This window comes from Bombus vosnesenskii, unplaced genomic scaffold, assembly GCF_011952255.1.
Source record: "Bombus vosnesenskii isolate JDL3184/JDL3185 unplaced genomic scaffold, Bvos_JDL3184-5_v1.1 scf7180000013263, whole genome shotgun sequence".
Lineage (NCBI taxonomy): Eukaryota > Metazoa > Arthropoda > Insecta > Hymenoptera > Apidae > Bombus > Bombus vosnesenskii.
The window spans coordinates 3,402,828-3,427,789 of record NW_022882923.1 but is presented as its reverse complement, the minus strand read 5'-3'; the positions used below and the strand labels follow the sequence as shown (position 1 = coordinate 3,427,789).

Genomic DNA, 24,962 nt, shown 5'->3' with positions numbered 1-24,962 from the left:
TACGATAGCTTTATGCATGGCATAATCCAGAAATAACTTCTCATTCCTTGCGATATTTGTTTAAGATACGCATCCGAATGAGAAGTTTGATCTAATTCAAATTCGATTCATTTCAATACAAAAATACCTATTTTGTCTAGTTAAAATTTTATATTCCTTTTTTTGATAGACATGTTTAAATTAATTTGCTATACAATTTTTAAGGGAAATTTCACTTGTTATGAAATTGCTATAAATATTTTTTTTCTTCTTTAAAAGGACGAAATTATTAAAAGTTGAACACTATTCTATGAAAGAGAAAATTAAACTTTATGTGCTATTACTGATAAAAGTACCGAACCTTTCGATCTTATTGTACCTAGAAATATTTTTAAAAGAGGAACAGAAAAATGTCTATTTTATTAAAAAAAAACATATCAAAATCCATTTGTAGAGCTATATTATGAACAAAAGAACACAACTCAGATAGTATGTAAGAAATGATGCTTTGGATTTGCATGAAGAACTATTGTAAAACTAAGTATCCGTCAAGACGATGTGCTGTGCGCTGATACCGACAACGAAGGCAAGAGTGTGCGCAAGATAATGACAGGTAAATCCCTTCCATCATTATTGTTAACATCTCGCTTTACAACGCATATGAATGAAAGTATTACGTCATTGTACATTTACCTTTACACACGACCGTGCATCAAACATTTATGTATCTATACGTGTGTCACTGAATATTTATCAGAAAAATGTGCTATTTAAATTTACTATTTTTATTTCTTTCATCTTTATTATGGTGATCGTGGTGATCCTCTACATATCAGTAATGACGACGTTTATCGAGTAGTTGATAAGATTTATGCTCTAATGTTTCATAAAAAATGGAATTTTCGGTGAAACAGATATAAAGCGAGTGTTTCATAAATTTGAGTAATAGGTTTCAATAAATTTAGGTAATCCATATCTTTCTAAAAAAAAAAAAAATAATAATAAGGAGATTACGTACTAAGATAACAGTAAATGATGATTATGCTGACAATAAATAAGAAAATAAGAAGATAGTTAATAGGTCTTAGTAAATTACAAAATTTCTATATATTTTGTTTATATAAGCGGTATACCATTGTTTAATATCGAATGGACAAACAAGATTGGCGAACCGTACAATCGACGTTGCAGGATTCCATCTATACTTGCGTCGTTTCCATACGCAATGTTGTTTGCCTGCGTCTGTAAATTTACATACGGTCAGCCTAAATTTTCACCTCAGCTACTCGCCAGTCCACTATTCCGTATAAATAAAGAAGTGGCGAGCATCGTCGAAGTGTTGTGTGAAAGTGTACGTCGACCTGGTAGGAAGTGTAGATTCCGAGTCCGATTCAATCGGTTGCTCCCTTTTATTCAGTGGCCAAGCGGTACAGAATTCATAGTATTCGTTCCGTGTCAAGATAGTATTCGTTCCGCGATCGACGCGAACATGTGGATCCGTACGATATTCTGCGTGATCACTGTGTTCGCAGCAACGTGTGCCGTTAATTGCGAGAAAGTAAGTAACCGATTAATCGTGGTACATCGTTTACAAAAGATCTCGACACTTTCCCAAACTGTGCACGAATAATTGGATTAATTGAGTGAATTAACTTCTTATAATTAATTAAAAACATATATAATTGAAAACTAATTTATTGGTGAAATTTCGCGAGTCACAAGTTGTAAGTTATTCGTAGGGTTTACAGATCATTACACTCTGTTGTTATGGATTATTTTACATAAATATGGATTATAGATACGTAAAAAGTCTTTGTTCCAATATTTTCTAAATTTAGAATTTATTTCTATTATATTTATTTTAAATATCGCTAATTTAATACGTGCAAGAGTAGAATATATGAAACACTAATTGAAACTTTCGTACGTTACTACATGTATTCCTTTAATTTATTTCTTATTCATACACGAAGGTAGAAAAATACATTAACTACATACAGGTGCATGATTGTACCATATATCCTGAAACATTTCATAATTTAAAGATATTTTCCGACATTACATATCTGTATTCTTTGAACACATAAAAATGAAAAATAAAGAATAGCCTTTCCCTTATCTGAAGAAACATTTTACCGTCCTGAAGTAAACTCGTCCTTGGAAAAGTTAAGGTTGATGTTTGATAAAATAGGGGTAATGAAATTGAATGGCTGAATTGAATCACGAGTGAAGAATGATAGTATGAAATTCTTATAGGGTCATCCTTTCCTCTTGGGGAATCAAATGTAAGTTTTATCTTACGATTTATTAGAGTTTTGGTTTTATGTGAAGCGTTAGAGCTAACTTCATGGCTTCTTTTTCGCGAAGAATAGAATTTGTTATAATATTTATTGGGTGTAATCTCTTACCGCTTTGCATATGTAATGAGAATTTTTATTGAGGACACATAACGGCAATGAAAGATGTTCAGATCAATGCTCTGTGTTTTTACAATCGTACGTTCGAATTTGAAATCAAAGATTGAAGCACACGCTTACGTGTTGAATATTTATCGACTTCAATTTTTAAACATAAATATTCAAAATATAAATGTTGCTCGATAAAATAATCCTTGTTCTTCTGAGGATCGCATCTCTTTTTAGCATGTGAAAAATTGATCTTTCCTTAATTATTAAAGGTAGAAACACATTTTTCGGATAGTTTTGTGAAAAAGACATAATACACTAAAATTTGAACGATCAGTTTTATAGAAAATAAATACATTTATCGCATTTAGTTAATTAATAATATACTAAAGCATAATGCGTGAAGGCATTAATTATAACACATTTATATTAATATCTTATTCTGTATATTATGCAATTGGTTAATCATAAGTAATAATAAAGGCATTTTGCAATAAATATTAGAGATCTTGTTAAAATAAATATAAATTTTTCGCTTAAGATTTACAGAAAGTACAAATTCTTGTTTCCAATATATTGTTCCTGCAAACAGCAAAAGGTGACATAAATATAAAAATTTATAGTTACGTTCGCCAATCCCCGTTGAAGAAGTTGACTTAAATGCAACGCAGTATAATATAGCAGCTACGGATGATAAAAATTTCTGGGAATGGCTGGCCAGTTTAATATCCGCTGGTGGATCCATAACAGTACCCGTGACAACAACTGAACTTCCGAGACCAGCGACTGAATCGTGTTTACCTTGCAGTGAGTTTAAACTCGAAACAAGATTATTTGTTCAATATTAAAAATTTGAAGATGTACAATAAATACTCTTTATGACTTATTTAATAGAGATCAATTTATATAAGTTTTTCATTTACAACTGTGTGATACATTAACATTAATATTGTTTATTAGGACTAAAGTAATGTTAAATAAATTCAATAAAACAACAATAAAGACTCAGATAAATTAGATTCAAATAAACCAATGAATAAAAATTGGTATTATTTTGTTTTTACTTATGCCTTTATTTTGCATTTAAAGAACATTACTTAATGAAATTAATTAAATTTATGTAATAATATGTTATTTTCTAGAATGTGGTTTAACGAACACACAGAAACGGATCGTAGGTGGTGTTGAGACCCAAGTTAATCAATATCCATGGATGGCATTAATGATGTTTAGAGGACGATTCTATTGCGGCGGATCTGTTATAAGTTCTCGTTATGTATTAACCGCTGCTCATTGTGTCGACAGGTGATTTCGTAATATTATAGTATCCATATAGTAATTTATTATACACAATAATAATGTATACAGTATTATATAGTACATAATTATATACCGTAATAATGTAGCAACATCGGCAATGTCATTAGTGACATTAGAACAACTCGAATCATTTCGCTGTATCGTATACGATAATAGTTATAATAGGATTGTTACGCTACGTTGTTTTGAGATTATTCTCCAATTTGATGTAGAAATTTGTGACATTTTCGTTTCTCTTAATTTTAAACGATTTTTCTAAAAATAACAAAATAAAGAGTAGCAATTTTTCATTACATGTGGTGTAATATATGTAACAATGACAGCACACGTGTGACACTATTTAATCGATCAATTATTCCATTGATATCTTGATCTATCGTAACATGAATTCAATCCATAAATAATTGAAACAGGTTCGATCCGAAACTCATGTTAATTCGGATATTAGAGCACGATCGCAATTCTACCACAGAGACAGAGATTCAAGAATTCAAAGTCGAGAAAGTGATCAAGCATAGTGGTTATTCGACGTACAACTATAACAATGACATCGCGCTCGTCAAACTGAAGGACGCCATTCGATTCGAGGGAAAGATGAGGCCTGTTTGCCTTCCAGAACGAGGTAACGTTCTAAATATTGCGATAGTCAATGGTATAGTAGCTTTGTGCATGATATAAATCACAAATAAATTTCCATTCGACGTGATATTTCTTTAAAATGCAGATTTAACAATAAGACGTTTACTATAATTCAAATTCTAGTTGCTTTGTTTGCTATGATTCATTCCAATGCAAATTCAAAAATATCTTTTCTTTTTATACTCGGGGAAATGCTCATAGACACCCCGCCGTTCTTCTGGGAAGCGGCGGGGTAGTGTCGGACTTGCCGACTAAAACCCTACGGTGGCCTACCTAACTCTTAACAGGAGTGCCCCGGGACCTCTTACGAATTGCTGCGGGAGCACTCCTGCGTCTTCTCCCATTCTGAGGGAGCCATTCCTTAAGCTTAATTTGGGCGTTGAGAGAGACCACACTTCTTAACACCATCCCCTGGACCGTCGTGCATGCACGAGGACCCAGAACCTCCTCGGCATGACGATTACTATGATCACCTAGGGCGACGCAAAATCATCCTTCGACGCAGGGCCGTACAAGGATGAGAAGTACTCACCCTCTCTTGCTCTGCCCGCTCCTTTGCGAGCATCGTTTTTATGAAGAAAAATTTCAAAAAAAAAAAAAATTCAGAAATATTTATTTGAATTTGAATTAATATTAATCTAGTAGAATTTGAGATGAATTACTCGCAATGTATTCATATGCAATGTATATTCATATCTTTTTCTTATCTTTGTTGGATATTGGATTATTTTGATATACGATATTTGGGGAGCATTCCACTTGTTATCAAATTGTTATATATATCTTTTGTAATCGCAATAGAAGTAAAAGGTTAGATTATTAGAGATTAAAAGTAAAAAATTAAACCAATAGAGAGTACAATACTAACTTCCGTACTATTGCTAAAAATATAGTATTGTGCCTGCCCTTAATGCACCTACGAATATTAAAAAAAGAAACGAAAATAAAAAGTTCTAGTGTATTGAAAGAAGCACATATAAACTCCATTTTCAGCTAAAACTTTTGCTGGATTAAATGGAACAGTAACCGGTTGGGGCGCATTAGAAGAGGCTGGCTCGATATCGCAAACTCTGCAGGAAGTGACGGTTCCGATTCTCACGAATGCCGAGTGTCGCGCAACTAAATATCCGGCGCGGAAGATCACAGACAATATGCTGTGCGCAGGTTATCAAGAGGGAAGCAAGGATTCGTGTCAGGTAATAAAAGAAAAATTCCTTTCGTTGTTGCTTCTAACATCTTTTCGATTTACAACACGTACGAATAAAATTATTACGTTTTTATACATTTGCATTTACACATATACATTGACACATATACATACATCAAACTTTTGTGTACACGTTCGTCACTTAATATTAAAGAGAAATATATGTTGTTTAAAATTATAATGTTTGATTCCTTCTTTTTTTATTAGGGAGACAGTGGTGGCCCCTTACATGTTTTTAATGACAACAGTTATCAAGTAGTTGGTAAGATTCATGTTCTATCGTTTGATAAAGAATAGAAATTCGGTGGAAGAGATACAGAGTGAGTCATAAAGTTGCGTATTACATGTCAATGAAAGATCAATATGTTTCTGGAAAAACAAAGAGATTTCGAATTATAATCACAATAACAGCTATAGTGACAATAAATTGGAAAATAAGAAAACGATTAATATTAGTAAATAAAAATATTTTTCCACATTCCTATAACTGAGTATTATATACAAACAGATTAATTGCTAGTGACTCTGGAGAAAGGAAATCTCTTACATATATTTATTTCAATTAAAAATATTTAATTAATAAACACCAACTTTCCAAATTCTTGTCCCAATGGCAATTGCAGAAGATTGCATCTTTCTTAGTAAAATTACCAATTATTAATCTCAATCACAAGAGTAAAATCACAATAAAATTATCAGTGAGAAATGTGTTGATTTACAATCATATGATCGTAATGTAAAACAAATTCTTACTTCTCGATATACTTCCGGAATTCAGATTAAATAAGGATCCACTTTGTATCTCGTCCATTGTCTGTTTTATAGCTAAACGAATTTACACATCTAAATTCGCAGGAGTGGTATCCTGGGGCGAAGGATGCGCGAAGCCTGGCTATCCCGGCGTTTACAGCAGGGTGAATCGTTACCTCTCGTGGATAGCGAATAACACCGAGGACGGGTGTTATTGTTAATTTAAACGATGAATCGAAACGAAAGGTCACGATACGTGTACAAGAATCTTGACTCACGTTTCGATTATTTTTCTATTCATCGTCCTGGCCGACTGAAAACTTAATACTCGCACGATTCTACGAGTGTATTTTTCAAAAGACTAGAATTCGTCCTCGTGGAATATTTCTTCCAGGAATTTAGGATTTTAACGAATTTTTATAGTCGACCATGAAACAATATGACTACAAGCTCAGCATATTTAATCTTGGTGGTCTTTCATTCAGTACTAAATTTATTTATCAACTATACATATATAGATTAACCCTCTATAATGTCAAAATTACGTATCTGTGTTTTTTAAATATTATTTTTCATATTTATTGTATCCTCTTATTACCAAGTAATCTATCAATAGCTATTGTTAATTTTTTGCTTTGATAAAGAAATTTAAGATTTTACATCTTAGAACTAAAGTTATATCGAAACTTTACATTATGGAATATGAGAAAATGATCAAAATTAGTAAATAACGAAATTTCAATATATTTTCATAGCTAAGCCGAAGCCAAATGAATTAATTATTAGTGACTGTGGGATGAAAAGAAAAGAAAGTATGTAATCATACGTAATTCTTAACTTTATTCTCAACTGTAAAGAAAGATAGAAGATTATAGAGGGATAAAATTAGTTTCATGGAGTTTACGAGAAGTTAAAAATAATAGCTAGCTTCGCGATCCGTTATTCTACGTCGATGCAGGCGAGACAATTGAAAATTAAGGCACGTATCGAGCGTCCGACTCGTACATAACATCGAACGCACGAGAAAGAAAGTCACCTGAACTTTCTCTGTTTTTTTTTCAACGTGGAATTTCGGTGAAAACTCACGTACCTGCTACCCAATCGCAGCATGATTTGTCGTGTCACGAAGAAATCAAACGCCTATCGTGTCGTTTGCGTTACTCGTTATACAGTGAAACGTCGATTGTTCTTCATTTAATATAAATTCGATTATTTAAACGATTGATCGATCGATTTTATTACATTAAATTCGTAATATTTTCCACATTTTAGGTAATTTAAATATTTATAACAATCTATACGTAAAATGTTCGATGATACTCAACTTTTAACTTGATTGTAATTTTATCGTTGTAGTTTATTTATATTTGCGTTACAAACGAACTTTTTATATTGTTAATATTAAATAAAATTATTGAAATTTTAATCCCGATTGTTTGCGATTGCTTAATGAAATATTATCCTGTATAGCAACACATAATTTCTTTTTCCCCAGATAATTCTTTAAAATGATTTTTCTGTGATATTCTGAGACATAAGTTAATAATCTCCAAATGTTTTATTATATTTAACACAAACCATGCATTTAAGGTCTAACACCCATGTGTGCATCTTTTCTGTATAACGAACACTGTTTTAAATATGTACTAAAAATGTTATCAGTTTTTAAGATATTGAAGCTAAAAGGTAATAATAGTAAAAACAAGGTACTACAGATATAGGTGTGAAAGAATTGATGTGGAAACGAAGAAAATAAAAAGAAAAGAAAATGTTGCGGGAGGAAGGATATAAAGAGCAATTGAGGAAGCTTAGCTCAGCAAACAGTCTCTTAAGCCTATAATATATCGGAGGTAGCGAGGAAAATAAGAAAGGAAAAAAGGGAGGAAATAACTAAAAGTTCGTTTACTATCCTTTTGTAACTAAATTCCGTATCTTTTTCATCATTCGACGAATCATTGTATAAAACATTTACATTAAATAACATTGAAATCTATGAACGAGTAACACCTAAAAAATATTTGAGTAAACGCATATGCCACGATTATTCACGAACTATCATATCTCTATACATCACTATAAAACTAAAACAATCTAATCAGTATGTCGATTGCACACGTGATTGCACATTAATAAAGTGATTCTGATTGTTTCTAACACGGTCCTCTTTAGTCAGAATATCCTATGCAGTATTTTTTCATTTTGTCAAAATATTTCATATATTTAATATATTTGAAATAAATGCCTTTTGTTTCTTCATCTTTCAAGTGAAATTACTCTACAGAGGGTGTTATGAATTAAATGTTTTGAATTGAATATTTTAGAATGAATAAAAAAGGAAAAAAATATTTATGACACAAAGAAAGTAATCAAACTTTATTTTCCCTCAGTTTTTGTATGATAGAATGGATACTTTAACTAAGAGGGATCCAATCATTGAACCATAAAAAGAAGTATAATTAGTAAATAATTAGAATTATCTAACTCGCTATTTGACCACGTTTTAAATATCAGTGACTAGAAGTCCTTCCGGCTTAGTAGCTTGTTGCTCAGTCGATTTACCGTCCGTGTCTACTTTGTCGGATAACCAATAAGTTTCCATGTTACCTTTACCCTGCACGGAACAGTAAATCAACGAATTATACAACACGGTGTGCGGGAATCCCTAAATTAAACTTGCTGCGATACGAACCTTGACCCAAACCAATCCGCGTGATTCAACGTAATACCGATCCGGTGGTAATAACGCTTTCACATCCGATGAGATCTGCACCTTTCCAGGCTGAATCGTGAAAATGTTTAAACCACTGTGTACACTGATAAATTTGAATTGGTCGAACATGAAAATCGATTGTGTCGTAAACATAGGCAATGAAAGGATAAGAATTTTTATTTCTTTTAAATTATGACAGAACAAAACGCAATGTAGAATAGGGTCTAAAATAGTATGTGTTGAATTATTAATTGAGAGTACTAAATCTGGATAAGTTGTAAGTTCGAAATGGCTATATATGTCTCGAAATTTAATTGTGATTAACTTGTTTGTAAATTGTTAGAAATAATATTATGGAGTTTCTACGGCTGTATTTACTAGCGAGGTAAAACATAACATATTTTAAAATGTATAAAATTATATTAATTCAAGTAATTCAATTTTTGTAATAGTAGCACATAAATTCAATGTTTCTACCGCGTTCAATCCCTTCGTATAAAAAAGATTCACTCGTCTATTTAAATTTATTCTGCCTCGTTCTACTCATTCAATCCTTTCGCGGTGGAATTGACCATAAATAAATGAACTTACCAGACTAGTCGTTTGCATCCTAGAAGCAGTATTCACAGTGTCACCGAAAAAGCAATATCTAGGTACTTTGATGCCAACTACACCTGCTACAGCTGGTCCAGAATGGATTCCTAGGAAAGTAGAACACACTTGTATTATATTATGTTCGTTCTCGCTCAATTGCTCGAAAATATGAAAGAAAACCAGACTATCTGTCATAAAAACTAAGTCTACTTTTAATGGCAACAGAAAAAAAAAGAAAAGAAAAGAGGATAAGACAGTAAAAAGAAAACGAAACATAAAAGATTTATTTCAAATGAATCTCGGGCTAAATTGTCTATATAACTTTTATTATCTGGTAAAAAAGAAAAGAGAAAGAGAGAAAAATAAAAAAGAATTGAATTATAAAAATTGAAATATATTGGAAACAAATCTCGTGTTAAGTTACCTATACGAATTTGAATATCGACACCAGAGGGTAACTTAAGGGATCGGACGTGTTTCAGCAGCTGCAGCGAAACGTCTGCGATATTTTGCGCGTGATTTTCCGTTCTATCCGGCGCACCACTGGCTGCCATATAGACCCGGCCGACTGTTTCTACCTGTTGAAAGTCATGAAGGTAAAATATCTTGCGTTGAAACGTCTATAAAACTATCGGTGCATTCTGTTCTCGCGTGTATTTTTATTTTATTTTTATTCTGACAATAATGCAGTGGAGTGCTTAAATTACATATGAAACTCACTTTGTATACGTTAAATTCATCCATCAGCGAGTCGAAACAAGAAAAAACAGCGTTCATCGATGAGACAATGTCCATTGCACCTTCGATCGTTGAATAATCGAAGTCGCAAAGCTCGCAGAATAAGACGGAAATAGACTCGAATGACTATAAAAGGAAAAGAATATTGAAACACTAATCTATCGGACATCGGAGATTTTGACTCCTTGCTTTGTAACAATTAATTTTTTCTGTATTACAAATTTTTTATATTTAAAGTAATTAAATATGTGCATATAATAGCTTTCTATTTTAAATAAATTCTACTCTGTCATTTCATCTATTCGAAATTTCTACTCTCATAGCTTAACCCTTACACTGCATAATTAATTGCTCTAATTCGAAAAATCTCAATTTTAGAATAAAAAGGAAGTTCTGTAACCTTCGCTCTTTTTTATATCTTTCACGTTGTCAGCAGCTATACCGTCGTCAACATCGTCACAATGGAAGAAAATATATTCTAATAGCTCGAGGATCAAAATCATATCCCTTCATGAATTATGGACTGACGACTACAGTAAAATATGGCAGCGTAAAGGTTAAAGTTTAACATGATCAATTACCATAATATTTCGAATAAAACTGATTACGGTACGGTAATATTTCGCAGAGATAACGTCCAATATTTATACAGTGTCCGTTATGCGAGCGACAATCGTGACAAAATCCAATATATGCATATTTATACACTTTGCTACAAAGAATGATAAAATATATTACAATAATATTTCATAGACACATTACAATAATATTTTACGAGATCTTGAAAACGTTAAGCACTCAAAATATTACTTTACAAGATCTTCAAATACCTCGCAAGTGCTTAAAGGACAAGCTCCAGCACGCAATCGATCAGCAACCGTCTGTGGGATCATGGAATACAAAAGCTCGTCGCTCTTATTCTTCCAGCGATCCAGCAACGCGTAGCTGTTTTCCAATTCGGTTGATCTCTGCTCAGCCCTCTCAAACATCATCTCTAATCTGACATAACGCATCGAAACATATATGTATTTTGTCGATGACAATGTATCTAATTGAAACGAGTGGAATTATAGTTCAGTCAATCTTACCCGTAGTTAAAAAATAATATTGTACCTTCCGCAATGTTGCCATCCGGCGAGTACTAACTCACGACTCAAGCCATGAGGATTTAGGTCGTTCAGGTACAGGCCCATGTTAAGCAATTCGTCTAAACTGTTAATTCTGTCGAAGATATTTTGATTGTCTTATATTCTTACCGGCTTCGTTCTTTGATATTTTGAGATGAGCAACTCAGAAGCCGTATTGATCAACTATAATACATGGAATATTAAAAACTCATATAATAGAAAAATGATATGTCATTATTATCTAAAATTAGTTTTCGAATTATCTTATTTTAAATTCATTTAGAATTTTTTATTATTAGATATAGGATCAAATATAAAGATAAGAAATTAAGAGTATTATATCAAAAATTAAATTGTCAAAAAATACAAAGAAAAATATGAGCTAGTAATTTTAATAGAATCTTTTCACTCTTTATATAATTACGTACTAACCAATATCCATCCATACTTTTCCATTAAAAAATCCAATTTTCTTCTCACCATAAATAATCCATTTTAAACTTTTGGGCGATAGCGTAGGTCACTATCTTTGTAAAAGTTGAATATCAATCACATAGTCATAACCAATAAAATCAATAAAATCGAGATAGATTGCATCAAGTTGACCAATTTAGCTTCTGAGAGGCTCATATATACATATGTTCGTCAACTTACAGGGGACTACATAAGAAAATAATTGCTTTAAGATCCTCGATATATCTCATTTGACCTTTCAATAGTATGCTCCTGGCTCCTTGACTGCCTCGCCTATCCAATCCCGAGCTGGTGCTTGGGGTATTGTCCGAGTTAGATGAAGTATCGTTATCGTTTAATCTGATCAGCTCCAATTCGAACATCACAGAATGCAAGTACATCACCTGTTCACATGCAGGTAAGTTATCACTTTGTCGAAGATTTTGATAAGTATGGATGCCAATTAAGGAATAAATTGTTAATGAACTTATTAAGGAGGAATTAATTACGATGGTTATGTTGCGAGAGAGTAACTAAGACGAGCTTTTCTTAAGAAGATAGTAATGAAATATTATTTTCTTGGAAAGTAGGTAGACTTTTATAAAACTGATAAAATACGTAATCAAGGTTCCTTGTTGATTAATTTATTAGTTAGTACACGGAGTAATGGCGATGATATTGAGAATTTCTACTTTAAATTTTACGTATGAATTTTTATATATATTGAGAATTTAAAGTAGAAGATTACAATATTAATGAAAACTTTATGATGTTTAGGTAAATTCATAGTGAAACTTAAGCAGAAATTTTCTTCACCCATTAAATATTACTCCTACGTGTTTTTAGTGTTACTTGGAAGAACTATGCTTTATAAAGTATGTAAAAATGTAATTTAATTTAATGTCCCATTTCGTTTGACAAAATCATTAATTTGTAAAACAATGTAGTATAATAGTAATTAAAATAAATATAAGTTTAGAAATATAATTATAAGTTTGAGAATTATTTTCCAAACGTGTAACTTTTCGAAATAGAAAGTTATATCAGCTCAATATGAAAGACCCTTATACGAAAAGACATTTTACATGGATATGAGATATAGTTATATAATGCAATATCCTTATCCCTTAACTTCAAGAAAATTAGACACTTTCTGCTTTATTTGTCATAAAAAGCTCCCTTACATTTCCCCACGTGAAAGATATCCCTCTAGGCCTACGGAATTTAAAAACATCCGTGACGTGTTTATTCAAAATGGACGAACTGCCACCCCATGCTTGCAGGAGTTTATCACCGGCCCCCAATATCTTCATGTCTTTGTTGATTACCACTCCAAATGGGAAAAGACGTAAAAGGAACGATATTGACACCGGTGCTAATTCACGGCCAAGTGGAGTTTTCATACTGTTGTTCTTTGCGATCTAAGAACGTGAACATGAATAATTTTAAAATTTAAGTGGAGATATATATGTAAATACAAAGAAAATAAAAAATAATTTTATTTTATGAAAAAGCATGGAAATTTTATATCGAGTATGGCGATGAACATTGTAAGAGCTAGAATAATTTATTCCAATGTTCTAAGCTAAAATCTTAATAGTTTTTTAAATTTACATTTTATATAGAGGTTTTATATTGATTAAAAATAATTCCTTTTTATTAGAACAGATAGTTAGTAAACGATACAAAATTTTCATTTTAACTCCCCGCCAGCAATATAGGTCGTTAAGGTCCAGACGAAATTTTTATTGTTTAATTTCTCCCAAACGAAGGTGTCAGATAAAAAAACTTACATCTACAGGACTCTGACTGAGTAAATACTGTTTGCTTCAGTAGCCCCGATTTAGTTCTAAATACTACGAGGGTAATATGAGCACCATACCTTCAACGACTCATATTGCCGCCCACGTCATTTTAATGTCGCGTAATTTTTTTTTTCATTTCCATATACAATATACTAACCTCTTAACGGTCAGTGTCTCATCTGGCTTTTATGTTCCTTATACTTTAATAAGTATGAGATACACAGTCTTTCTTTCTCAACGCGTGTCTCGTGTTATTTTTCAATAATAAATAATCCACTCAAAAATCCCGCAAATATAGATCTTAAAATGATTATACTTTTCTAAGGGTTGAGAAATTTCTTGATATTTTTTCGAAAGATCATAGTCTTATCGGTAAAATTCTATAATAGGTTCTTAAAATATTTGTTTATTACGAAATTGTGTACTTTCAAACAATTTCCCATTTTTTCACAACTTTGTGTCAAATTTTTATTTTTATTGGAAAAAGATTTAAACATTTGGCTGAAGTATCACTTGTATGGTAAATTAAAGACTATGATAAGTATCTGAGAATTTTTTAAGATATTTTTAAAGTTCAAAACAGTAAGAAATTAGGTCAGGGATTGGAAGGCCCATAATGCCGACCGGCTTAGTATTGCCGACGAGGGGTTAATTATTAAACTATAACTTATACGTATATCATGGATTGAAATATTTCTATGTAATTACTCACGTATTCACGATTGTCGAAATCAATTCTAAATTTAACCATTACACTTCTGGATCCAGGGATATTGTTTGAACTTCCTAATACTCGTATGACTAAATCTGTTTCGTAAAGCTCTTTCGCTATTTGAAATAACTGACCTAAGGAAAAATATGAAAGTGAACCTTTGTTGTATATTTTGTAACTAAATTTATATCGATTTTATCTTGTGAAAAATAATTTCTTGCATCCTTTAGATTTTATTATGTGTATATATACATATATATACATACATATATATATTATTATTATTATTATTAATATATATATTATTAATATATATATATATATAATATATTATAAGCGAAAGTTAAAGTAGAAGCACTCGTAAAGAGTAAAAGACTTATCTTAAAAAGTTGTGTTATTTTACCCATAAGATAGTGCGTAAATCCTTTCCTGGTGCTTCGATAAACTAACACCACACCCTGTGGGTCGACGTGTGTAGTGTACATCGAAGGACTTTTCATACGTGGATACGTGAATCTCATTTGCATGTGAATATTGTCAACGTTTTGTAGAAAGTCACAAAAATAACGACCAGTGGCTTTTATCATGCAGGCATATCTGTGACAAAGATAATAATTACTATTGAATTTTAATCCAGAAGAATCCCAATTTTACTTTTTGAATATTTGGAAGAATGGAAACGGCAGTGACACGAAACAAGGATTCTTATACAATTCGAAAGAAATGTTTTATCAACCCCTGCATTATCAGAAATTCACATCAAAATAAAATTCGTTTAGTTCCACTAAAAAAAAAAAGAAAAAAATAAATATATTTCGAATGAATTAAAATGAATTTCTTGTTACAGTATATTTCTTTAAAACTTTCTATACCAATATTCTTTAGTAATTATTTTAAAGCTTGATTGATTATTCGGATGGTTAAAAAAAGATTTATGAGTTACAATCATCTAGCATTTCAAATTTACAATCGACATAAATAACGTTCTATGTTCCATATTCAAATAATTCTCCCTCTTGAGACATTGAAAATTGATAAAACAGTATACCACATGATTCTGGTTGCATAAACTATAACAAGAACAAGTATATTATAGAGACAATCTAGCAAATAGTTTTCAACTCTATTGCAACACATGGTTCTCTTTATTTTCATCGAGTAAGAACAAAAAGCACAGTAAAATAAGATGAAACATTTAATGCAGGTAGTGGTAAATACGCCTTTTGATTGCCCGAGGAGTGGTTTGCTAATGATGCCAACTGGAGTATCGACTCAAATGCAACAAAATATTAATCGAAGCTTTTAATTGATCTTATGCTCGTTCCCACAGGTAATAATTAATTCTACATCACGTAGTTCTCTATGTATAATAGTAATTGGTTCGTTTAATTAGCCAGAACCTAAATTCAATATCGTGGTACGAGCTCTATTCAATCAGGCATGTGTTTCAACTTGTGCGACCGTAAATGACTTCGACTTTGTTGATATTTAAACGTCACAATTACCTTCCATACCTCCAATTTTACAACACACCAAATATGTTTCTAAGAATTTCTTTTTCTATCCACATATTATATTTCCTTCATTTTTAACCTATACATTATTTTTTTTCTTTATGTCTTTCTTTGGAGTAACATAAAATTGTTTAGTACAAACTAGACAAACAATAAAACAAGCATTTTCACACATTTTATCTACATATTACGTTTTTCTAGATTTCAATTATCAATCATACATGCTATTGATATTTTTACATTTATCATTAGAGCAATGTAGAATTGTTTCACACGAATTAAACAAGCAATATATTTCTTTACTCTAAAGGAACTTTTTATCCCACACTTGGTATCTTTAGATTGTACATGACTCATAAAACATCAGAAAATTCACTTACCCTAAGTTGCTAAAAAATCTAACGAAACACTTCCCAAAGAATTGCATTACATCCTCCACGGATTCGCCATTGCATTCGGCTAATGCAGCAGCTAAATTGGTCATAAGCTCGTCGGGATACGTTTGTCGCGTGTTGAAAACCATATGTTTACAATCAGCTCTTTCCAGGAGCTGAAGCCACACATCCTCGCCGTATTCTAACTGTAACGAGAATTTGATGGCTTTGTCATTATTAGCATTCTTCCTGAACAAACTTTTTCCATCCTGGTTATATTACTTTCCATATTACTTTCTTTCACATTTTTCTTTTTCTTAGAGAATCATTTTATACCAGTCTTAGAAATTTTATTTTAGAAAGATTGTATTACGTAATATAACGTTATAACGAAAGCTACGTAGTGTGAAGAGAGTCAGTGAAAACGTTATTGTAAATTTCATTTACATTTAGAATTTCAAAATGTAATACCATAGGAAATTTTAATGTTCTAAAAAATATAGAAAACTTTTTATCAAAATGTAATATGTTATAAAATAAAAATGTCAAAGTGATATATTAGTTTCTCAGACAAATGATCTTTCACGGTTCAACGTGTCGATAAAGAACGTTGAAAAAAATTTTTTTTTTTTCACGCAGATTTTTGTGCCACCAGATGATTGATTTCCGATAAAAATGGCTCAAGAACGGTGAGAAAAGACAATATAAAAGGATAAAACGTTTAGCTGTTTTTATTATGCTCCGGGGAATATTTCACCCTTCATAGTTCCTATTGTTTCCACGTCACGAAAAACAAAGAGCGAACTCTGTACTATGGAACTCGTTACGTCATTTATAAGTAACGACTTTATATTCGCTGTACTTAATTTACCATGAATCAAGTTGCGGGACACGTATATTTCTTATCCTAAAATTAATAAAATTTTCTTCGTTAGTTTCTTTGAACAATGCTGTTGGACATTATTTAAATGAAACTCATTTATAAACATAGAGATATTGAATTTATTAGGTGTAAGAAAGAGTTCTATACTTTTATGAATACAATGTATCTTCACTTTTAAGACTTTTAAAATTTCAATCATTCAAATATTTTTCATTTAAGTTGATAACTTTTTCCATTCGTTACATGTATTGATTAATTCTTTATTGTTGCTCTTTCACGTCGAACTTTTAAAAACATTGACACGTGGCTCATTTTTAAACTTCCTTTCCTTCCTCTGATATCATTTTCACAGACTATTACTTTTTATGTGTATTGCACTTTATCGACTATATCTTTACTGATATCGGATGACAAATAAATATGAGAAAATATTAAAAGATTATAGTTACAATAAGGACAAGAATAAACTTTTAACCGACTATTTACATTAAAGATAAAAGAAAATAATATTTCAACAATTTCAAATCAATTTTTATTAATAAAACAAAAATTTGAACAAGCACATTTACTGTCATTGTTTTCTTAATCTTTTTTTGACTTATATTTTAAAAATTTAACGTCAGCCGTACACAGATATGTTAAAAAGTTTTAAAGAATCTCACTCTGTTTGACTGCAAAATTAAAAGTACAGGCAGAACCTTTTCTGCGCCTAATATTTAATATTGATCATATCTATAATTCTATTCTTTCCACACATTGATAAGTTACAAAATCAAATAAAATACACAATTTTATTTATTAGATCTCATTATGTGATATATGAACTCATTAGTTTAATTCGTGTCTGTTCTTTTCTACAAGTGATTAATTTGATATGCACAAAGTACTTATAAAATGAACTACAATTGGTACGCTTAATATTAAAAATTCATTACTACATTTCACAGAACGATCACTTAATACACATGTGTATATCGTTAAATGTACAAAATGTTGTTCATTCTACATATTCACAAGAAATTGATTCGCGCAATCAAGCCAATTTCTAGTTCCCCGTAGAATAATCAATGCTGTTTCCGACATAATTACTTTAGTCACGAAAATTAATATCGTCTTCACACTAATGAGACCTCGTGAGATTTAACATGTCAAATGGACACGCAAATTTTTCAAATAGAACGAGTGGTCAATGTTTAATTATCAAATATCAATTAAACGCTTAGTTATGCACAAGTACAACTTTTATCGTATATTTTAATTCTATCAGCCCTCGTTACAATAATTACTTTGTAATTATATACAAACGATTTTCTAAGTTTTAATGGGGGGATTTTCTAATTTTGCGATCAAATGGTTGTCTGCCTTTTTAATCAAACGATTTTCTAATACTATGTCCAAGGGACTTTTAATTTTTTAATTAAATGATTTCCTAACTTTCAATCGATCGATTTAATACCTCTAAAGATCGCAATTACCTTGTAGAATCTCTTCAAAGGAATTAATCAAGACGACACGACCCATGCATGCTAACAGAGATAGTGTAGCTAGCTTTCCTCTTACATAAAATTTATTCCTTAAAGTTGCCTCGTAGTTGCAGAAACTTCAAACGAGATATTTGCTTTCGTAGATATTTACCGAAGGACAGTGAACAATAAATAATAAATTGTTGACTAAGCGGTCGTCATTGATACAAAAGTTATTTAGAAAAACAAATTAGCGTCCTTAAGTGACGGAAGAACGATGCTATTTTTAAATCTTCGTACAATTAAGGCGTCTTACCGAAAGGAAGTCTGAATCCATCCATATTCAGGCAGCTCGTTTGTTGCGTACCTTCAAACCATTTCCTTCGGCCACTACGTGACTCTTTTTGCAACGACTGATTATTTTCGGACGATACAATAAATCAGCCACTTGCACTCCGCTTGATAAACACATCGATATACACGATCGTTCAAAAGTATCCAGACACTTGCTTATTTTTGACACAATATATTTTCATTATAAAATTATAGATAGATCGAACTGTACTGATTTTGTTCTTTTTAGCCACCATACTTACGTGTAATTGAGCTATTAAATTGCCCAAATCAAAAAGTTAATATAATAATTAATAATAAAACTATTGTTTATGATCGTCACACTTTAAACTATTTTATTATTTAACAAGCTTGTGCCTCAGGTTCTTTCATTTCTAAATGAAGGATCATAGGAGGAAAACATAAGATAAGTATCTTTTCGTTCATTTTCTGATCTTTATCTTTAGTCACGAAAATCCATGCTCTAGTCATTCATTTATAAAACTTTCGTTAAATTTAAATATGGTTACTGTAAGTCGACTAAGTATTCAAATATTTATAAACTGCAGTGTAAGGCAGTTTCATTTTGTTTGTATGACTGAAAAGGGTTGAGATTTGCAAAGGCAACAATTGCTGAACAAGGAGAGGCAATTTTTCCGCAAGCACAATTCTATGGTCGCATTCGATTTTGCTCCGGAAACGGGAAGGAATCAGGATATTTATTTCAGTCATCGATACTTAAACAAATTGGGATACTTTATCAAGATGATTAAGAACGGACGTAAATCGCCGAGACTGAGAAAAGGAGAATATTGGAGAAAGCTATCGCGTTGCAGATCGGATCATGTTCCTTTATGATTTTTATTCCCAGAGAAATTCTTTTCGATTAATTTCATATTCCCTCAAGGTGTTCTATCGAGAGACTTTTAGCCTGTATTAATTAGTTTTCAATTATATTTGTTAGATAAATGTAGACATTAATTATACGCACTATTGTTTGCGAGTACTGAGTCACGAATTATGCTGTATTTTGTAAGAATTTAATTGTTAAATAATCTGTGATAATAAAACTATTTTATGATCTTTCGGTTATAAATTATATTTAGAGGATTCAAGTAAATTGTACAGATATATAACTTTGAATGCCATTTACGTATCCATTCAGACTTAAAGGTTTAGTTAAATTAAATTAAAAAATGAAATTCTTTTATAATCTATTCTAAATGATGATTACATGCAATAGAAAAAATTTGTAATTATTAATTACTAGAATGCATAACTATTGATTTGCTACATTAATTTAGGAAACTCTTTGCTTACCTCTTGGTAAGAAATAACATTTAGCGAAGTAGAAAAGACTGTAAAGGTTTATTTCGAATACTAAAAACTTTATAACGCAATGCGGTATTTGTAGCAGTAATAATAATTCTATAGAATGATATACAGTCATTGTAGAAGGTAGTAGATCTCTAAAAGAAATTGATAAAAGAAAATTTATGTGTACCATTAACTACAAAGTAAGAACTAAAGAATACTTTCTTTCATTTTGTATAATAAATAATCGATATGATTTCGCTTTGCATTTTACACGTTATTTTATAACTATAAAACTACAACAATACGTGAAAGATTTGTTCTCGACCTGATATACAGATTCATTGCACATACTTTCAAATACCCCTATGTTTTTCTTACAAAATTGATGTACATATATCTACTAAGATAACAAAGTTTGACATTTCATAGCAAAGTGGTACGTGCATGTATAGGAATAAAAAAGTAATGACATTTAATAAGGAAAAAAACTATTGCATTTAGAGAAACTTTCATTATCAGTTTAACTGGTACGAATCGAAGTAATCAACATCAAATATACAGGGTGATGCTAAAAATCAAGATGGGTCACGTTTCTTTAAATATAAAAACGAAGTACCATAAAAGATTTTGATTATCGGGAATTAGATATTATTTTTATAAGTCATCCTATTGTTACTTGTTAGAATTGTGTTTAATGTTTCATACTTTTGTTTTATAGAAGTGCGGCACTTACATTTAATACAATTATATTTAATTATACTTCTAGATTTTAAGTTATTCATCGAACTAGGAAACAGAAATGAACCTATATGTATACTGCATACGTTACCAAATATTTACATTCATGTCTGTAACAGGAAATATTTAAACACGGACATAAATAACTCGCGAAATATATAAAACATAAAACAAGATATTCCTCACTGACAAAGAATTCTGTGGATTTTATTAAAAAAAAAAAAAGATACAATCATAACTTATGAAAAATTTGGACGCAAAAATGCACATAATACGCAGAAATATAGAAAACATCCAAAGCAGAATAGTCGTTATAATATTTAATACACAACATGAATCACCATTTATGTTCCACCTTTTTTAGGTATGTTCACAAAAATAGGAATTTTTATACGTGTATATCCGCAATTTATAAAGAGCACGTTTATTCATCTTACTGTTACGTATCTTATTAAAGAAATAATAACAGTTCAGAAGTGTCCTTCTAGCAATATTCTGTCCCTAATGTTGCTCAACTCTCACAGTCCTCAAGTTTCTATCTCTGAATTTCGTTTTAACAAACAAAAAGACTTCTAACATATCAAATAATTCTCAACAAAAAATAAAAATTAGAAACCACGCGTATCAACAATTATTATTCAATTTCTTCCTGAATCTTAACAATAATTTCTTAATAATAGGAAAGCAATTAACTTTAAGAATAACTGAAAGAACACAACAGGGTTAAAACGCGGGCCCAGTTATCACACTAATCCTGTACAGCGGTGCATGTGCTTCCTGCCCTGCTATTTCCTTCTTATCTCACCATGTAATAACTACATTATTTTGGATCAAGGAACTATACCGCTGATTGTATCAATTCTCTTTCAACTTTCAACTCACGCACACCGTTTTAACTGCCTGACACAATCGAATACCTAAACGTAATCGAACGCTAACACACGTTGATTCAGGATAACAGAGGAGGTACCATTCAAACACGGATGAGGAACGAGAATAAACAGGATCTTCGGATACTGGTTTAGCGAAAAGCGTAGCACTCACACACAGAGTTGTCTATCTTTTTCTCTTTCTTTGTACATACGTTTACCGACCTGCACGAAGTGCTGCACACTCTCCAACAGCATACCGTACATTGTTCCGGCTGTTTCCGCGGTATTACTTCACCAAGTGACGTACGCATTCATAAGGAAGCAGCTCGTGCCCGGAATTGGGAAAATGCGATCTTTCGCGATCACGACGGTGTTTCTGAGCGCGGAACGTCGGTTGCATCGTCGCGGCGAACGCGTGGCACCGCCGTCTTCCAGTCAAGTGTTTCGCGCCATTACCATGCCAGTTGCCATATCAGATTGCGCTTTTATTATCTCTCTTTACGAGAGAGTGAACACAGAGAGACTGGTCCGGCTCGACGGCGCGCTTAACTTTGAGTTTCAACATTGTGCCGACGGGGGTTCAGACTCGGGAAGGGTGGTTAGGATTCACGCCGACTGCGTGCGCAGCATGCTGGTTCTTCTGCTTGCTTCCTAGCACCTTTGGACACCTGTTCATCTTCCGATAGCGTACGTACACCTGGGAATTGTTTTCCTTACTTGTCAGAAATTCTGACGTATGCGATGACAGTAAGTTATATGTATGTAATATACGTTGGTCTGATCTCATTCCTGTCAAGGTAGTACGTGAAATGTCAAAGATGATAGCTGAAAACGTAGTTTTTGAAGCTCGACGCCTTTACATTTAACGGATGAAAGTGATTTCCTAAATTAAGTATGTGGTTGGTTCTGTTGAATGGTTTTTCTGACAATGAGAAAAGCCTTAAGAAATTTAATGGATGCAATTTATATATAGGCTGATCCAATCTTCTCTATTTTGTAAAATATGTAAAATATTGACTAGCGATTTTTGGAGGTTGAAGTTTTTAAGTTCAGCAGGCAAAAGTGAGTTTTAGGATTGATTCAATTTGAAATTAGTGGAAATTTGGAGAATTCGGTTGTGTAGTATGCTTGATAATGAGAAAGATTCCAGGAAATGCGATGAATGTAATTTACACGTAAATTGACTAAATCTTTTTTCTGCGGAGCTGATATGTAGGGTACGAAAGACAAAATAGTGACTGGAATCCTATTTTTTGAAAAACAGATGAAAGTGATGTTTTGATGCAACTTTAAAAGTTGAAAGGTTAAGACAGGGCTAGTAGTTTGGTCAAATAGCAAATAAAGCCGAATTGACACTGTTGATTCATCGAAAAACATCGATTGCATCTTTGTTTCATCCGTAGTGATTCTTCAAAGTAAACAGTGTATGTATACCTTTGCATGCTATTTGACGAAACTGCTGACTGTGTTTGAACTAGCCTTTAAATTAATGAAGATTGAAAGAAGTTGATTTGTTTGAATAATTGGTCTAACAAAGAAAAGCAGCTGAGACGTAGTTTGTAAATATTGAAGATTTAAATTATAATAGCAAATAGTGAAGTAGGTATGTGTAATGCATCGATTAATGAAGTTTAAGGTTAGTAAGAATAGAGGAAAGTTCATTTAATTGGATTATTTTTCTGAGGAAACTTCTAAGAAGTATGATAAAAGATCTACTTACTTACGTATATCTATATGTGTATCTAATATTTCTTCTCTAATTTTCTCTAATCTACCTAGTGAATAATAACTATACGCTAATCTGACTTTTCGTGTCAAGATATTTCGTGGGGAGCAAAGATTTCAGTTAGAATATAGTTTTTGAACTTTGAAACTTTCAAGTTGAGCAATTGGATGTGTAATATTTCGACTGAGAAATTAAGTTTAAAGTTGGTAAGAATGGAGAGAAGTTGGTTTGTCTGGCTAAATGAGTGGCTTATTCATTAAGCATTCTGTCCTTTGTCCTCTCTTGAGACGATTCGTATTATGACTTTGGGGTTTAGTCCCTCTATTTTAGTAAATAGAACTCAACGTATGCTTCGCGTAAACGCAATCTCATTATCAATTCAGATTAAAATTTAATCGAAATTGCTACCTAAGGTGAGCTTGACGTCTGAGATTCGGTAAATTATTTAGCTTACCATGTACTACCCAATATAAAGTAGTTCATGCACGATGAAGATACAGGCTACGTAATACATACAGATCTATTTAACCTTATTCCAGCTAATATTTAATATAAAATCTAACGTTTAATATATTTTCGCTATTCAGAATACATTTAACGCATTGTATAAATTTTTACACACTAAATTCTTAACATAAATCTAAGATCTAATATCCCTAATATACAGATTCAGATTGAATACGTTTAACTAAAATTTGATGTATTTAATCTGTCTAAACTACTTGCGTTAAATGTCTTATTGCATGAAATTTATCTATTTTCTACAAGTAGTATTTTACGAACCAATTTTTAAAACATACACTTATCTTTATGATGGGTATTCGTTATACGAATGCATACGTGCGAGAGAACGAAATCGTGCGTATGATAATGTATGTCACAAAAACAAGATGTACAACTCGGCATGTAGAAGATGTACTGTTATCTTTGCTATACACGTGCCAACGTTTTATTGTGCGTAGTAGCGACATACACGGCATTACAACTCGTTTTCGAAAGTGGGAATTGAACGTGCGAAGATGGCAATTTCTTTTATTCCTGCTACAGGAAATTACAGCTTATACGAAGAAATACATGTTATAGTACAATAGTCGTACCACGAGATTGCTTCGTATCACGGAAATGAAAACCGATAAAGTTCTTTTTAAATTAAATTGTAAATTACAAATAATTATAAAATAATTGTAAAAATTCAATTTATTTAATTTTCACCATTGGTATCTTAACATATGTGTACAAATCATATGTTACGTATTTTTATACTGGCAAATAGATCATACCTTCTTTATTTTATTAATTTGAA

At 31.6% G+C, this 24,962-nt stretch overlaps 2 protein-coding genes and 1 long non-coding RNA gene across 3 annotated transcripts; 2 read left to right on the top strand and 1 right to left on the bottom strand.

Moving 5' to 3' along the window:
* The first annotated feature begins 1,387 nt into the window (after window positions 1-1,387).
* On the top strand, window positions 1,388-6,819 carry LOC117231412 (trypsin-1-like). The gene is made up of 7 exons (XM_033489844.1): window positions 1,388-1,537; window positions 3,008-3,191; window positions 3,527-3,689; window positions 4,118-4,326; window positions 5,337-5,539; window positions 5,758-5,812; window positions 6,406-6,819. The coding sequence occupies exons 1-7, from the start codon at window positions 1,469-1,471 to the stop codon at window positions 6,519-6,521; spliced, it is 999 nt and encodes a 332-aa protein (XP_033345735.1). The 5' UTR covers window positions 1,388-1,468; the 3' UTR covers window positions 6,522-6,819.
* A 2-nt stretch (window positions 6,820-6,821) lies between these two features.
* Window positions 6,822-23,598, top strand: LOC117231451. Its single transcript, XR_004492969.1, has 3 exons — window positions 6,822-8,196; window positions 10,295-10,298; window positions 23,584-23,598. It is a non-coding gene; the product is annotated as an uncharacterized LOC117231451 (long non-coding RNA).
* On the bottom strand, window positions 8,662-22,619 carry LOC117231384 (soluble guanylate cyclase 89Da-like). Its single transcript, XM_033489779.1, has 13 exons — window positions 22,156-22,619; window positions 16,334-16,533; window positions 14,843-15,036; window positions 14,440-14,573; window positions 13,107-13,343; window positions 12,124-12,326; window positions 11,456-11,563; window positions 11,173-11,341; window positions 10,325-10,468; window positions 10,029-10,182; window positions 9,602-9,711; window positions 8,990-9,079; window positions 8,662-8,911 (listed from the first exon to the last, which is right to left on the bottom strand). The coding sequence occupies exons 1-13, from the start codon at window positions 22,195-22,197 to the stop codon at window positions 8,801-8,803; spliced, it is 1,896 nt and encodes a 631-aa protein (XP_033345670.1). The 5' UTR covers window positions 22,198-22,619; the 3' UTR covers window positions 8,662-8,800.
* Window positions 23,599-24,962: the final 1,364 nt, after the last annotated feature.

Coding starts and splice junctions, on each gene's coding strand:
- LOC117231384 (XM_033489779.1), bottom strand. CDS start 22,197: ATGTACGGTATGCTGTTGGAGAGTGTGCAGCACTTCGTGCAG. Junction 14,574..14,842: donor ATTTACGCACTATCTTATGG/GTAAAATAACAC, acceptor ATTTTTCCTTAG/GTCAGTTATTTCAAATAGCG. Junction 12,327..13,106: donor TATCTTTCACGTGGGGAAAT/GTAAGGGAGCTT, acceptor GCATGTGAACAG/GTGATGTACTTGCATTCTGT.
- LOC117231412 (XM_033489844.1), top strand. CDS start 1,469: ATGTGGATCCGTACGATATTCTGCGTGATCACTGTGTTCGCAGCAACG. Junction 3,192..3,526: donor TGAATCGTGTTTACCTTGCA/GTGAGTTTAAAC, acceptor GTTATTTTCTAG/AATGTGGTTTAACGAACACA. Junction 4,327..5,336: donor TGTTTGCCTTCCAGAACGAG/GTAACGTTCTAA, acceptor CTCCATTTTCAG/CTAAAACTTTTGCTGGATTA.